Source organism: Lacerta agilis, chromosome 8 (genome assembly GCF_009819535.1).
Source record: "Lacerta agilis isolate rLacAgi1 chromosome 8, rLacAgi1.pri, whole genome shotgun sequence".
NCBI classification, from domain to species: domain Eukaryota; kingdom Metazoa; phylum Chordata; class Lepidosauria; order Squamata; family Lacertidae; genus Lacerta; species Lacerta agilis.
Window position 1 is genome coordinate 50,792,591 of NC_046319.1, and position 16,337 is coordinate 50,808,927.

Below are 16,337 nucleotides of genomic sequence, written 5' to 3' on the forward strand. Positions count from 1 at the left end.
TCTCCTGACTCCTCTTGATCACTCAACCCCCTTGCTTCCAGCACCTCCCAGCTCATCCCTTCTGCAGACTGCTCTTCAGTGTCCCACCACCAGGATCTGGTATCTAAGTCGTCATCATCTGTGCCATCCGTGGGGGGGGGCTCTTGGGCAGGCAGCCCCCCACCGCTCTTCCTCATCCAGCCCGTCCCTGACACCCGCCCTGAGATTGGTTGCTATGTGGGGAAGGATACACATTTTAATAAATATAGAAATTTCAATTTGCAAAGCAGAAATTAATCATTTTCACACTTCGGAAAGCCAGTTCTGAAGGCTGCCATTTTGCCCCACTCTGGCACCAATGAAGGATGGGAACATGTGGAGAAAGAGGCAGGCTTCCATGAACATGTGCCTATCTGGCTGGGGAATCATGCATGCAAAGTGATGCTGCACATGCTGTTCCTCAGACTGATCTGGCACTGGAGGTTTTGTAGACACAGCACTTTGTAATGGGTGGCTCAAAATAGAGGTAAAGCATAATTTGCCTAAATATGAAAAGGGACTTCCTGAAAATTAGAGCTGCGGCAGCAGAACAGACTTCCTTATGAACAGGAAAGCAGAGAGACTTCCCCAAATTCACTGCAGCCTGTTTACATTTCAATTTCTTATTTCTTACTATGTTTTGCAATGTTACTATTGGAAAATGATCCATCCTATGCACAAGAACACTCTCTCCGCCTGTTGGTTTCCAGCATACTACCTCCAATTAAGAGGCATATTGCATCCAGTTCTGGAAATAGATTGTAGACATAATGACTTGTGTGTAGCCTCATCCTCCATGAGTAGGCTTAGGGGAGTCTTTGGAAGAAAATATTGGTGGTCCATGATATAGCTTTTGCAATTATCACTCAACTAGTATAAATGAAACACAATATAAAGTTCTCAGTAGGTGCCACATTGCCTCACATGCCATCTTCATCTGTCCAAGCTAATAGCCAGTTTTATTGGAAAGGGTATGGTTGAATTTGTTTGTACTTTCATGTTTGCTAACAACCAGCAGTGGAGAAGTGTTGGAACCTGGTTGCTGATTTTTACAGCCAGGTATTTCTGCACATTAGACTACAGCTAATTTCTACACCTTTTTCATAATTTTGAACCTAATGGCCCTGAATCCCTAAATAAAGACCACCTTAAGCATAGTGTATAAAGGGACAAAGCTGTGTAAAGCTTGTAATTGGAAGTCTCCATGGCAACCATCTAAACAAGTAAACAACATCCAATGCAACCAGCTCACAGCAGCTATCTATGATTATGTGCAAACCAGGGCCCATCCATGCCTTGGCTTAATGTGGATTTTCTGCCGCTTGTGTGCCCATTGATTCACCTGTGTCTGGGAGCTTTTCACCATGTTCTTCTGCTGTGGGGAATTTTTCCTTGTGAAAATCCGAAATTGCCTGGTGCACAGAAAATCCAAAGACAGATCTCCTCCACTTCATGAACCAGTTTTCAAACTGTTTAGGGACAGGTTTCTCGAGATTTCCCATGGATCTGTGGGATCTCCTCCTGCATCTTCCTTGTCTTTCCCTGCCCCCCTGCTAAAGGCCATTAGAGATTCTGGTGGTAGAACAAGCCATTTCTGGCTGGCTGCAGGAATTCCCGTCATATTTTTTTAAAAAAAACAAAAACCAAAACCCTATTTTATAAATACGTTCTGGAAACCATGACTTTCAAGAAAGCACAACACCATTATACTACCATTGGATATTTACTTCTGGCAGGGGTTTTTCCATTGATTTCCCAGATTATTATTTTTTATTTCCTTCTTTTTACTTTGAGCTCATTCAGCTGTTTTGTTGATGTTGAAATTTGGCCCATGAGGCCATTTCCCCCAAATCACACCTACCTCCTACACATTTGACATTGCATGTGACATCAGGTAGAGTTGTGGCTGTCAATGCACAAGTGGGGGCAAGTGTGCCCCTGTTTGTGCATTGGGCAGAGAAAGCAGGCTTTGACTCTACTGCTGATAGGCTACAGAGCCAAAGTCTGCTGAATCCCGTGCTTTTTAACTTACTCATATCTAGAGTTAGGTGTGAGCAATGAGGTGGCCAGGTTTGCTGATGATGCTAACAGACCCTCCAAGTGTCTCTATTTTTCAGGGACGTCCCTGATTTAGAGAAGCCCTCCCAGTTTCTGATTTGATCCCGGAATGTCCCATTTTTCCGGGGGGGGGGGGGTGCTATTGGGTGGTTGTTTTTATTTTTATTAGGTATTTTGTGGTTTTATATCTTGATATTGTTTTGTGAACTGCCCTGAGACCCCCGGGTATAGGGCGGTATATAAATTCTAATTCTAATAATAATAATAATAATATTTTCATTGGAGAAATGTTGGAGGGTATGGAGTTATCCAACCCCCGAGCCATCCTGCATAGGGAAGTTTTTTAATGTTTAATGTTTTATTATGTTTTTAAATATATGTTTGAAGTTGCCCAGAGTGGCTGGGGCAACCCAGTCAGATGGGTGGGGTATAAATAGTAGAATTATCATTATGGAATGGGGCGTCCCTATTTTCATCAGAGAAATGTTGGAGGGTGTGTACTAAAATGTTCCGGGTTGTTAAAACAAAAAGAGGTTGCAGAGAGCTTCAAAAGGATCTCTGAAAATGGTAAATGCAATTCAGTGTAAACAAATATAAAGTGATGCATGTCAGGGAGGGGGAAAAATCTAAATTCCACATATACGCTCATCAGGTCTGAAATAGCAGTGTCTGACCAGGAATGAGACCTTACAGTCACAGTAGCTAACTCAATGGAGATGTCGACCCAGTGTGCAGCGATGGTGAAAAGGGAAAATTGCATGCTAGGGATCATTAGGAAAGGAATTAAAAATAAAACTGCAGATATCATAATGCCATTATACAAATCAATGATGCGACCGCATAGGCATGCTGTGTGCAGTTTTGGTCACCTCCTCTCCAAAAGGACATTGTAGAGTTGGAAACGGTACCAATAAGGGCAAGAAAAGTGATCAGGGGATGTAGGGACTCCTTTGAGGAAAGGTTGCAGCATTTGGGACTTCTTACTTTAGAGAAAAAGCAAGTCAGAGGTGACATGGTAGAATTTTATATCATTATACAGGGCACAGACAAAGCAGATAGACAAAAGTTATTTTCCCTCTCTCATAACATTGTGGAACTCCCTCTCACAGGAGGCAGTGATGGCCTCCAGCATGAATGACTTTAAAAAAATATTGGACCAATTCATGGAGGATAAAGCTGTCAATGACTATGTGTCACGATGGCTATGTGCTGCCTCCATGATTGGAGGCAGTAATGCTTATGCATACCAGATGCTGGAAGCCACAGGAGGGGACAGTATTCTTCACTCTGGTCCTATTTGCACAGGCATCTAGTTGGCCGCCATGAGAACTGGATGCTGGCTTAGATGTGCCATTGGTCTGATTCAGCAGGGTTTTCTTATGTTCTTATGGATCAAATGGGCCTTGGAATTCCCCAGCAAAACAGCTTTTGCATTGATAAGATTGACATTTGCAAATGAATCGAGAAACCACATGAACAATTGGTTGCTATGTCTGCCTCATCATAAACTCCAAGGACATTCAGTCTTCTTGTCACAGTCTTGATCTCTGAGGAATGCCTGGGCTGTGTGTGGTGCTTTGAAGTCCTGACCTTGGGACTCCAAAGCACCGAATCACCTGACATCATTGTGATGGCAGCTGAGTGACACATAGGTAGTCCTGCCCACTTTTCAAATTGGTCCATGGGGTGTAAAGGGTTCCCCACCCTTGGTCTATACTGATTGTCAGCAACTCTCCAGGTTTTCAGGAAGAAGTCTCTCCCCAAGCTCTACATGGAGATGTTGGAGAACGAATCAGGACCTTCTGCATGCAAAGCAGCTGTTCTGCTCACTGCCCCATGATGAGCAATTGAGTCAAACTGATAAATTTAGTGGTGCCCTCCAGATGTTTGGGAACTGCAGTCCAAAATACCTGGAGGGAGGACGCTAGCTTTGGTGAAGGCTGCCACACATAATGATAAGTAAGGAGGGAAAGCCTGCCATGTTTCATGACTGGAGTGGGCACCGCAAACTCCCACATTTGATTACAGTGAACTGCCTTTTTAAAAAACAAGAAAACAAAACAGCTTTTGCATTGATAAGATTGACATTTGCAAATGAATCGAGAAACCACGTGAACAATTGGTTGCTATGTCTGCCTCATCATAATCTCCAAGGACGTTCAGTCATCTTGTCACAGTCTTGATCTCTGAGGTTTGGCTTGCTATAAAAATTCATGGCCATCTGTGAACTAACAAGAAAGAATGGGGACCCAAAGGAAAGGGGTAGAGGCAACATCAGACCTTAAACCTTGCTCTGCACAAATGCCAGCTATTTGTTCCCTTGCCCCCACTTGGTGCATGATCATTATTTGAACATGAAGGGGTGTGTGTGTTTGTGTGTGTGCGCGCGCGCAATGTCACTACTGGCTCAAAATGGGGTGGAACAAGAAGCAACACTAGATTCTCCAAATTGCAGTGGCAGAATCAGGGCACCTTTTTCTCACTGGTAGGAGGCAGGGGTCACATTAACACCTGACATTTAAAACCCTGCAAGACTTGTTAGGAGATTCTTGTTTCCCTCAAAGAGTTACATTTCCCAGAGTTCCCTGTGAACAGTGAATAATCGCTAAACCACACTTGGGAATTGAATTCTCTGAGGGGAATAGGGGTGTCTCCTAACAACTCTCAGCCCCCTTAACAAACCACAGGTCCCAGAATTCTTTGGGGGAAGCTATGACAAGTTTAAAGTGATATGATACTGTTTTTAATGTATGGTGAGCATGTGGTCTGCATGTGTATGGTAGTGGGCTTCTATGTGTGTGGACCCTTGTGGAAGAGAGAGAGAGAGAGAGAGAGAGAGAGAGAGAGAGAGAGAGTTTGGTTGGGGGGATTGGGCTGAAAATCTCCACCCAGCAACCCAGAGTGCATGTGCTCATCCTCAGTTGGTGTAATGAATTGCATTTGCCCCCACACCCAGAATGAAGACTCAGAGATAACTGATTAAGGCCACACACACACCATCTATTTAAAGCACCGTGATACCACTTTAAACAGTCGCAGTGGTACTATAGTGCTTTAAATGTATGGTATGGATGTGGTCTTGATGTCCCACTGTTTGGTGGTGTGTGACTTTGCATGCCTTAACTATGCCCCCCTCCCCTCTTGCCATCTTCATCGTGGGTGAAGGAGATTCCAGCCATTTTGCTCCAGCTGATGCTTTTGAGGTTTCACTTATTCAGAGCTCAGCAGATTACAACAACAACCTTCCAGAGCAAATATAAGGCACAGATTCGTGTAACAATTAAGCAGTCACCCAGTCCTACCAGATGAAGTGCTCATAATACCCCAGTTTCTGAAAATCGCATCTTCAATTTTTTTTAGGGCAGCCCATCTTTGCCCTTCTAATGCCACCTTTGGTGTAACGCAAACCATTATGGTCCCATCTTCAAATTATTATTTGCTCACCACCTTGGGAAACAAAGACAAGTCTCCAAGGTGAGTGTGGTTAATAAAGCAATTTTAAAGTAGCTCATCGTATATCTGCTTGCACAGGGTCACCGTGTCCTGTTGATATTTAAACAGCAGACTCCAATTTCCTAGCCTGTCCCACAGTCTCTCCTGCTATTGTTTTTCTTTCCTAATTTCTGCAAATGTTTAGCAGCAAGTCGCTTCCGAGGCTGCAATCCCATGTGGTTACTCAGAAGCAGGGCTGGTAGGATCTGTCAGTTTAGGTTCCCTCAGTTTCTCAGTTGCAAATGCAGTTCCCTAAATCTCCACAGTAATTTGCAAATTCTCTCTCTTTTTAAAAATCCTCATGAAAATTATTCATTATCATGGAAATGTAGAGTTGGAAGGGACTACAAGGGTCATCTAGGCCAACCCCCTGCAATGCAGAAATCTTTGCGTCCAGAGTGGGGGTCACACCCACAACCCTGAGGTTAACAGTCTCATGCTCTACCAGCTGAACTATCCCAAGCATTTTAGTCTAAATTTCGCACAATAAACATATTTTTGCATGTAATGTTGACTAGCATACACATTTTTGCAAAGCAATTTCCACTAATACAGTGGATTATTGTATGCTGTTTTTCACTGTGGGAGTTTATGCACTCTTTCCGCTAATATGTGCTTTTCTGTAAACATCGTTGTGCTGGACAACAGCATTGCAAAATTCAGATAAGTGTGAATTTCAAAGGATGGCTGTGTTTTGGTTCTCATACTGTTTCAGCAAGTGCAAATTCAATACACTGTGAACTGAAATGAATTTCTCCCCCTATCCCTAGTCAGAACCCAGGCTGGTCACAGTGGGAGCCGCTGGTTGGAAACTCGCCCAAAATAACTGTTGTCTCAGTTGCTTGATGAAACCTTATGAAACTAGACGCTCCTCAGGTTCCCCTCCAACTCTACAGTTCTATGATTCTGTGGCAAATCTGGACCTCCTGTTTACCCCCACCCCCTCTGAGGGGCCACCTGCTTCTTAAAGGCCCATGGCCTGATTCTGCAGCTGCTGGCTCCTATAGGGTCGATGTGGTGAGAACTGCATGGGAATCAGGTAAAGGCCTGAAGAGAGTGCTGGGTTGTAGGGCGTGTGTGATCAGGTCTCCTCAGGAGATGTCTCCTCCCCTCCAGACACTTTCTCCGAGCCAGCCTGAGAACATGACCGACAGCATGCTCCAGACCTCTACAGGACACACCAGTCCTTGTTGATATATTCAGAATTTTGCAAATGTGTGTGTGTGTGGGGGGGGGGGTAATCAGAAGGCATTATGCAAATCAAGTCAAAGCATGTGTGTTTGCATAATATGTTTGGAGCATAGACATCTGATTTTTGGCACAAAGTGCAGCCAGCCTTGCCAACATGCATTTCCCTTTAAAACTAAATGAAAACACTCTTTTTTAAAAAGGGGGGCATTAATATGCATATGATAGAGCATGATGAGAATGTATCTGGGTCGTCGAGTGAGAGGCTCGGCAGATCAGCTTCTTCCTCTCTTCCCAGCTTATACACTGTTGTTGGAGGTGTTAATTTCTTTAACAAGTGTCTTCCGCACACACACACACACACACACACACACTCAGTTTTGCTTCCCAAAGGGATATTTGCATATTCATAGCTAAGGGAGTATTCCCCCCCCAAAAAAAACAGCGGATTTCCAAAAAGTTATTGCAAAACTTTTAGTGGAAGAGGAAACAGTGACCTGTTACGTAAGAACTTGCATAATTAAGATCGATTCAGAATTAATCTCTTGAGCAATGTAAGCTGGCACCTTACAGTAGTAAGGCAATGACTCCAGAGGTTACCAGGCATGTGCACCACTCCCAATATTTTCCTTGTATCTGTAAATATGGATATATTTTTTTAACCCAAATCCATGCTGTTTCTGATTCACTCTGTGTTCTCTCTGCTTTGACCTCTGCTTTGGGTTCAGAAGAGCATCAGAAGAACTTGCGGAACCACGCCAGTCCTTGTCCTCTTCTGATAGTGGCCAACCAGCAGTGTCCTTATCTTCTAAGGATAGTCCCAGAATTACAAAAGCTATCCCAGCTTCTGATTTGATCCCAGAATGCCCCTATTTCTCCTGCCAATGCTGCTGCTGCCAAGCTCAGGGAGGCAGTGCTTGTCCCAAGCAACGTTGGCAGTGAGGGAGCATCCCATTGCCTCTCCATGGCCTCTCCATGGCCTCCTCCCTTGGGAAGCTTGTAGTGGCTGTTGGAGAATGGGCGAGGAGGACGAGAGGCTTCCGCTGCAGAGGCCCAGCTGTGTGTGACGCACTGGCTCTGAGAGGCAGGCAGAGGGCAGGGCTGCCCTGGGCGGGGGGGGGGGATTTATAAATATGTGTATACTTTGTGCATTCACGTCAAATCTTGACCTTTTCTATGGCAGGATTTTAACCACACTTGTAATGTAACGGAAAATATGGACAATTTAGAAGGATACAATTTTGGATAAGTATTGATTTGTTGTTGTTGCTTAGTCGATTAGTCGTGTCCGACTCTTCGTGACCCCATGGACCAGAGCACGCCAGGCACTCCAGTCTTCCACTGCCTCCCACAGTCTGGTCAAATTCATGTTGGTAGCTTCTATAACACTGTCCAACCATCTCATCCTCTGTCGTCCCCTTCTCCTTGTGCCCTCAATATGCAGTTGTAAATATTACCATTAGGACCCATGGAAGGGCTGGGGGGGGGGGGGAATCAGGAGATTCAGAGTAATCTCAATATGTGATTCTGGTTGTTGTTGTTGTTGTTGTTGTTGTTGTATGTTTATATTTTTGAAAATCAAATTTTAAAAATAAAAATAAAAATAATCAACTTGATCTTTTCTAAAATTTATTGGTGTGTGTTTTTCTTTTTGTAAATCTATCAAAGAATAAAATAAAATAGTAAGTGGTTTTCTCAGGACAGTGGAGGACATGTGTGCCAGGTCCCATGGGAAAAGTGGTTGTGGCACTTCCCTTCTTCTGATAGGGAATGTTATGCAGTGGGCGGGGGGAGAGAGAGACAAAAATTGAGTTTCTGCCCTCCAGTATCATGCTGCTGCCCCCTGTGGCGAAATCAGCATCTGCTGCCCTTGGCAGCAGCTTCACTCTGCCTAATGACAGGGCCGGTCCTGCTGAGATGAGAGTAAGCCAGACTGGTTCCTAGCAGAGAGGCCTTTTCAAATGCTCACAGTTTGGCTGATTCTAAAGTTTGATTGGGGAGTAATGAAATTCTATTGCCGGGCAATGAGAGACTTCTCGGAGATCAGTTAAGCCTTGCCTAAAGCGTTCTGTGCATATTCAATGTGATGGTCTCTGAGATTGTGTGATTGCTACTCTTCCAGCCCCCTCCCACACTCAACAGGGCCAGGAATTATGGGCTGGCAGATGCATTAACTCTTTCATAGGCACCAAGAGCTAAAACAAATTCTCTCCCAAAGGCTCTGCCTAAATACCTGCCTTTAGGAAACATTTGGACCTATCTGCCAATATCATCCCTGCCACATCTATCATGCCACCTTCATGCAGAGGATTCTGGGGCACATTTAGGGGTGCACACTCTGGTCACCCAGGACTCTGTGGCACCTCACCATTACCTACTGTGAATGAAGGGTGCTCCCTCAAATGCAGCCCAAGCAATCTCCTGCAAGATGCACATTGTGGAGGAGAAATTACCAGTAGAGGTGGAGCTGCCTTTTAGAGAGATATCTCATCTTGCCATTAAAGGAACAGTGATAAACTTCTAAAGAACCATGATACAGTGTCTCTGAGGCAATTTGTATAATCTCTTCCCCTCTTCTTACTCTGGCATCCTAGGAGGACCCTAAAAAGGTAATGGTAAAGGACATCTGACAGTTAAGTCCAGTCACGAACGACTCTGGGGTTGCGGTGCTCATCTCGCTTTACTGGCCAAGGGAGCTGACGTTTGTCTGCAGACAGTTTTCCCGGGTCATGTGGCCAACATGACTAAGCCGCTTTTGGCAAAACCAGAGCAGCGCATGGAAACGCTGTTTACCTTCCCACCAGAGCAGTACCTATTTATCTACTTGCACTTTGATGTGCTTTTAAACTGCTAGGTTGGCAGCAGCTGGGACTGAACAATGGGAGCTCACCCTGTCGCGGGGATTCGAACTGCAGACCTTCCAATCGGCAAGTCCTAGGCTCAATGGTTTAGACCATAGCACCACCCGCATCCCAGGAGGACCCTAAAGTAAGCCAAATTGGATGAGTGAACAATTTGCTAAAGCTGCATCATTGCAGCTTCATCAACTCTAAAACACCCAGGGAACCAATAGGTACCATCATGGTCCGACTTAGAGAATGGCTGGACTCTTCTGGGGGAGACATCTCATTGGGGTACTGAGTTACTGCTCTGCCAACTTCCAACCTGCATGCGCCCAACATTTGAGGACAGTTAGCATTCTGCTTCTGTAACTTGGCTGAGAGGACCAAGGTATTGACATGAGAGTGACATAAAACTGATTACAATCTACTCCAACTTAATTAGCCAGTAAGTCAGATTTAGTTAAAATACTGCACAGAACCTAGAAGTGTGGCCAAATAAACACATAAAATGTTGGTTTTCTAACTTCTAACCCTATCCCTAGCTGTTAAAACTGGCAAGTGGGTTGTATCTTACATAGCACGATAAGACCCATAGTGTCAGATAGTCAGATAGTAGGTTAGAAATAAATCATTCTTTCTTCCCGCCTCCCTTATAGAAGATGCACTGAAACACCCCTGTGAAGAATATTTACAGTGTTTGGGACTTTTTAGTTTAGAGAAAAGTTCAAAAACTATTTTTTATGACCAACCAAGACTTCACAAAATAGTGAGCAAGCTGTTGCATTCACTAGAACAGTGTTTTTCAACCACTGTTCCGCGGCACACTAGTGTGCCGCGAGGTGTTGCCTGGTGTGCCGTGGGAAAAATTGAAAAATTCAAGAGAATTACTTTATATATAGTCAATATAGGCACAGAGTTAAATTTTTTAACATTTTCTAATGGTGGTGTGCCTCGTGATTTTTTTCATGAAACAAGTGTGCCTTTGCGCAAAAAAGGTTGAAAAACACTGCACTAGAACCCTTAATCAGGCTAGAGCTAGACTGATGATGTTGAGAAGTTTCTAGCTTGGTATTGAAGCTATAATGTATTTCCTGGTCAAAAATTCATTTTTGTTGTAGAGTCTTAGAAGGGGCGTGGCTATGGGAGTCCTCTTGAAGAGCACTCACATTTCCAAATTCATGCCTAGCACCACTGCCTTTGCAAGGCTTACCGGTACTTCTTGAAATATGCAGCATGCCACACTGAGTGCCTCCTTGTCCTACATTTATTGCTGCAGCTGGGATAGGGTGGGAAAGTATCATGCTTTTCATAATGTCATGCATTTGTCACTAGAGGTCAAAGTGTCATCTGCAGCTAGGAGTGCCTTTGTGATGTCACGACGCAACATCATGACGGAGTGTGCATGCGTGAAATCCATCGCACGTGTGCTCCGCCGCCAGGCCGCCACCGCTGCTTCCTTGGCAACCTTGCGAGCCGCCGTGCGCAAAAAGCAGCATGGCCTTACGCCCGCTGCTCGTGCTCAGCAGCCCCACAAGCCGCCAATCGCTCAGTGGCTTGCAAGGTTGCTGTGGGAGCAGCAGCGGCAGCCCGGCGATGGAGTGAGCATGCGCTGGATTTCATTGCTTCCGCGGCGACCTTGCGAGCCGCTGAGCGAAAAGCAGCAGGGGCGGGGCAGCCCCACGAGCTGCCGATCGCGGCAGCCCCACAGCGGTGCTGGTGGGCGGGCCCTGGATGGGCCACGGGGCGGAGCGGCCTCACTCTGCAGCTTGCTCACAGGCCACCAAGCAGGTTTGCGAGCAGGCTGTGGGGTGAGGCTGCCTCGCTCCACGGCTTGCTCGGCAGGGCAGGGCAGGGCGGGGCTGGCCCAAGAGTCACCCCCCTCCCCTGGAACCTGGGGCGCCCCGCCCTCACTACGCCACTGCTGACCACTGTAGTCCGTGCATTGCTAACCTCGATTACTGAAATGCGCTCTGTGTGCGGCTGCCCTTCGGTCTGGTTTGGAAGCTGCAGCTGGTGCAAAACGCAGTAACTGGATGGTTGATGGCCTGGGGAGAAATGTTATAGGCAGAGCTGGACTCAAGAGTCTACTGCTTCAAGTCTACCCACTAACTCACACCTGTCCCCTCTGAGTTCTTACTCTTTTAGTGTTTAATGTTTTCATATTCCCACACTATAGGCACTTTAGTGTTAGCTACCAACATTATCTCCTACATCTTTCAAAGATTTACACTTTGCTGCTAATATGTGTCAGACACTCGCAGCCCCTATCTCAATCTTCCCGACTCCCATTTACCGTAGCTAATCCATGTAATAGTTGGAATAATTCCCCCCTCCGTGTCACTTTCCATTGTGTCTTGACACCTGCCTACCTAGACAGCTACACACATTATTCTTCCGTGCAGCATCCCAATGCAATTTCTGCTTCATTGCAGTTGCACTATTGACTGTCAAATGCTACTTTTAACTGGTTGCAAAGTGTTGGCAAAGTGGGCAATGTTGTTCTAGGGCACACCCACCCAGGTCTCCGTGATACAGACCAGATTGACCTCCTCATCCACACGCAGATCATTGCTGAGGGAGGTCTTACCTAGCATCAGCCAGAGACCCATGGGTTGGCTGATAGAACAACTAGGTAGAAGGAGGGGCTGGCATACGGCACAGTCACTAACAGCCTGCCCACACATTTTAAGAAAATCTCCTGCCATTTCTGCTGGACCTACATGTTAAGATCAGTGTTGAGACTCCACTGGGGATGCCCCCAATTGATATGGCTCACAGGGTAGTGACTTGAAGCTAGGCTTTGTTGTGACAGTGCTCCAACTGCGGGATGCCCTCTCCAAGGAAGTGAGTTCACTCCCTGCACTGATGACATTTAGATGCAAACTGAAAATGCTATTGTAAGGAAATGCATTTGTGATGCTGTATTAAAGCCTACAGGAGGAAGGGCAGGAAAGAAATAATGAATGGTAATAATAATAATTCAAAATGTGAAGTGTGAATGCTTTAGTCTCGTTGGCATCCCTTGATCGTCCCTGACACCTGCCAAAATTGAAACAAGACCCCATAAGCTGTCAGCTACCAAACGCTAATTATAGTTATCAAATGCTGACAGGAGGAAACGCCACTGGCTTTCAAAGTCTTTCCTGAGGAATCAGCATGTCATGGAATGTAAGGATTGCAACATGCTAAATTTTAGATAATTTTGTAAGTCTGTAGTTGAGATTCTTCATTTTGTGTAGGGTCCTGCCATGTTGAAACCAGGGCTTGACCTTGGTTTTAAAGCAGTTCATGTCACTGTATCTATTTCACCAGCCAAGTCATATGACTAGTAGCCATTGATGGCCTTCTCCTTCGTGAATTGGTCTGATCCTCTTTTACAGCCATCCAAGTGGATGGCCATCACTGCCTCCTGTGGGAATGACTTCTGTTGTTTAACTACCTTTCTTTTATCTGCCTTGAATTTTTTAGGGTTCAGCTTCACTGAACGTCCACAAGTTCTAGTGTTATGAGGGAGAAAAACATTTATCAGCTTTCTACATGCCATGCCATGCATAATTATTTACACTTCTATCATGTCTTGAACTATTTGACTTTTCTCTAAAGTCCCAAATACGGCAACCTTTCCTTATATATTTTTTTCCTCCATTCCTTTCCTTTCTGCACATTGTGTTAGAGTAACTGGACACGATCATGAGCATAAATCACACGTACAAAGTCAACCAAGCCAATTGCTATAGTAATGACCCAGTGCCCCTACTATATCTGTGATTAATACATGTCAGTTCTGTGTGTCAGTCTGTGAGTCTGCTGTTTGTCTGTTGGTTAGTCAGTTAGCCAGTCAGTGTTATTTATTTAGTGTTACATCTTGAATTGATGGACTTTTTTAAAAAAAGCAACAGAGATACTGTGTACTTGTATGCATCTGTATACACCTGTATCTGCAAAACCCTACAAGCTGTATATATCTACATCTAGAACTGTTTTACTGAGAGTTATCTTCCACCACTGTAAATGATCTGAACCTTTCTCGGCTTCTGTGTGGTGAGTGGAACTGGGAGCAACTTCCACTGTGTGGGTATCTCATCTGCAATTCCCAACAGATGCAACATATATACCAAACTCCAACAGGTAAATGTGTCAGGAGTCCAGGTACCCAGCTTGATTACACAGTAAGCGTAGGTAATTAAAAAGGAGGTTTTATTGCAAAAACAAACAGATAGCTCCGGATGGCTCTGACAAAGCCTCCAGCATCATTACTCATGATGACCCTTCTGAAGACTGCTTCCGATGTTGACAGAAGATATTGAACTTTCACCCCTTTCTTGTTTTGCTTCCTATCGAGCAACCCTCCCATTTGTATCGAGCAACCCTCCTCAGACTGATTGGATTAGCTCCTGCCTCTTCTTGCTCTGACAAACTGTCTCCTTTCCTATTTGTGCCTGTCTGAACTTCCTGAAAGCTTTGGCTGGGTTCCAGCCTGCTCTCAGTTGTTTCCTCTGCAACCAGCATTCCAAGGGTGGGGGGGTTGCACTGTGCACTGAGCGCTGTTCAGCCTGTGTCAGATCTACTGTAATTCTCTCTGTTCTGCAGTAGGCTGTGAAGTTACACTAGGAGCTGGCTCATTCCTGACAGCATGCAGAGGGTCCTGGTTTCAATCCCCAACGACATCTCCAGATAGGGCTGGGAGAGCCCCCTGCCTGAAACCTAAGGAGCTGCTGTCATTCATGATACTGAGCGAGATGGACCGGTGGTCTGACTTTGCTATAAGGCAGCTTCCTATGCTGCCCTGTAGTGTGTGAAGGGCAATGGGGTAGGGCAGAGTGATGCAACAGAGGAGGTGCAGATATTGCACTCTTTCACACACACACACACACACACACACACCATGTGAGGGGCATAGAACCCGAAGAAGGCTACAGTCACTAATCAAGCAAGAACAGTGGAGTCTCATTAAGGTTCATAGGACGCTTCATAGGAAAACTTAGTAAATGGTATAATAAACTGTCAAAGTGTGCAGAGGTGTTTCTCCTGCTGTTTGACAGTGGTGCGGGGGTGCAGAATAATTTCACAAAGACATGCGGACCATGGTTTTCTCCTCTGACTTCCTCTACCAACCCTCTTGGGCTCATTCTGATGTGCAGCATGCAAAAATAAATTTTTTGATCACTTACATTTTCAGCCTGGATGCCATAAATTGTTTAGATATGTTTGCATTAAAATGTCTCCATTTTATCTACTGTTTTGCCAGCCTTCAACGAGACACATGTCATTTGTATTGCATTTTATTCCCAAAAGTGTCTGGTTTAATTTATGCCCTTGGCAGATCTTTCAAAAGCAGACAGTTTGCTTAAAATATATATATATAAAACGCACATTCTCTCTCACACACATTCACACACATACACATATTCTAATATATATATATATATATATATATATATATATATATATATATAGAGAGAGAGAGAGAGAGAGAGAGAGAGAGAGAGAGAACACGAATGAACACCTTTCTCTGCACTGCAATTTGTTGTAACTGGCTTCTTCTAGCCGTGCCTATTTTTTCCTCATTCTTTTGTTTTTTGCTTAATTCTTAGTGGAGAACTGTAAAAGCTTGTCCTGATGAACTGATGGCTCATTATTAAGGAAAATAGCTTTTCAGAATTCATTTGTATGTTTTGCTGCTGCATTTCAGGCAGTTCTAGAGAATGCTTGTCTTCCTCTCTAATTTGAAGCCAGGCTGCGACTCTTACTTGTCCTGGCTGAATGCAGCAATGGCAACTGACAGCCTCTCTTCACTTTCCCTTCCATTTCAACATTCATGCTGAATACATATGATCAATCATCACAATGGGAAGATCTGGGGGGGGGTGCATATTGAACAGACCCCCCACAGCACATGGAGACATCTTCCATCCTCCTGTAAGATCCTTGCCACTGTGGGCCATGCCAAGTTGATTCCAATGATACACTGGCAGCCAAATTTTGCATGCAACCTCCCTACCTCACATTACTGATGGATGTGAGCAGCATCATGACCGAGCTGCAAACTCACAGGAGTCCCTCTTCTAAGAGGCAACAAAATTCCCACAGAGTGACCTCCCATCCTTTGAGCAACTTTGGCTTGCATTCTGCTGGAATGCTGGATTGGGCTTCACCCCCTCCAGTTTTTGCTGTTATGTCCCGAAATATCTGGTTTTCAGACTCTCCTTTTAATCAATGCATCCTGAGCTATGCTCATTCCAATATCTTAGCATTATGGAAGTGCCAAAACCATTTGGAAGGGGTATTTCTAGCCACCTGTTTCTGGAGAGAGATTTGCAAACATCTCCAGCCCTTTCCTCATATGTTTACTTGCTATGTGAGAGATGGGGGTGAGGTCTGTGCCTGCTGGTCCCCATCGCCCAATACCAATGCATTCAGCCCCTTGACCTCTGCATATTTGAAATAAGGTCTTAACAGTGAGCTTAGTCACTCGTTTTATTTTGTATGCTGCTTTTACACACACACACACACACACACACACACACACACACACACAAATGCCCTGAGCAGCTACTGCAAAGAAACAGGGACACACTTCAAACAAACACTACAAAAGCAATTTCACAATAACATAGCAGAGGGAGAATTTAATAAGATACAAGGAACCACAATTTCAGCACTATAAATATAACAAGATTACTTAAGCAACATGCAGCATCCAATAGCAAAATATAACAGAGAGCGTCACAGCTTCAC

The 16,337-nt window shown here is 44.8% G+C and overlaps 1 protein-coding gene across 1 annotated transcript in view; it reads left to right on the top strand.

The window, feature by feature from the left end:
* The first annotated feature begins 10,987 nt into the window (after nt 1-10,987).
* PEPD (peptidase D) overlaps nt 10,988-16,337 on the top strand; it is a 151,441-nt gene continuing 146,091 nt past the window's right edge. Inside the window, exon 1 of the mRNA XM_033158674.1 lies at nt 10,988-11,197. Coding sequence (XP_033014565.1) covers nt 10,988-11,197 — 210 coding nt within the window. The remainder of the gene's footprint in view (nt 11,198-16,337) is intronic.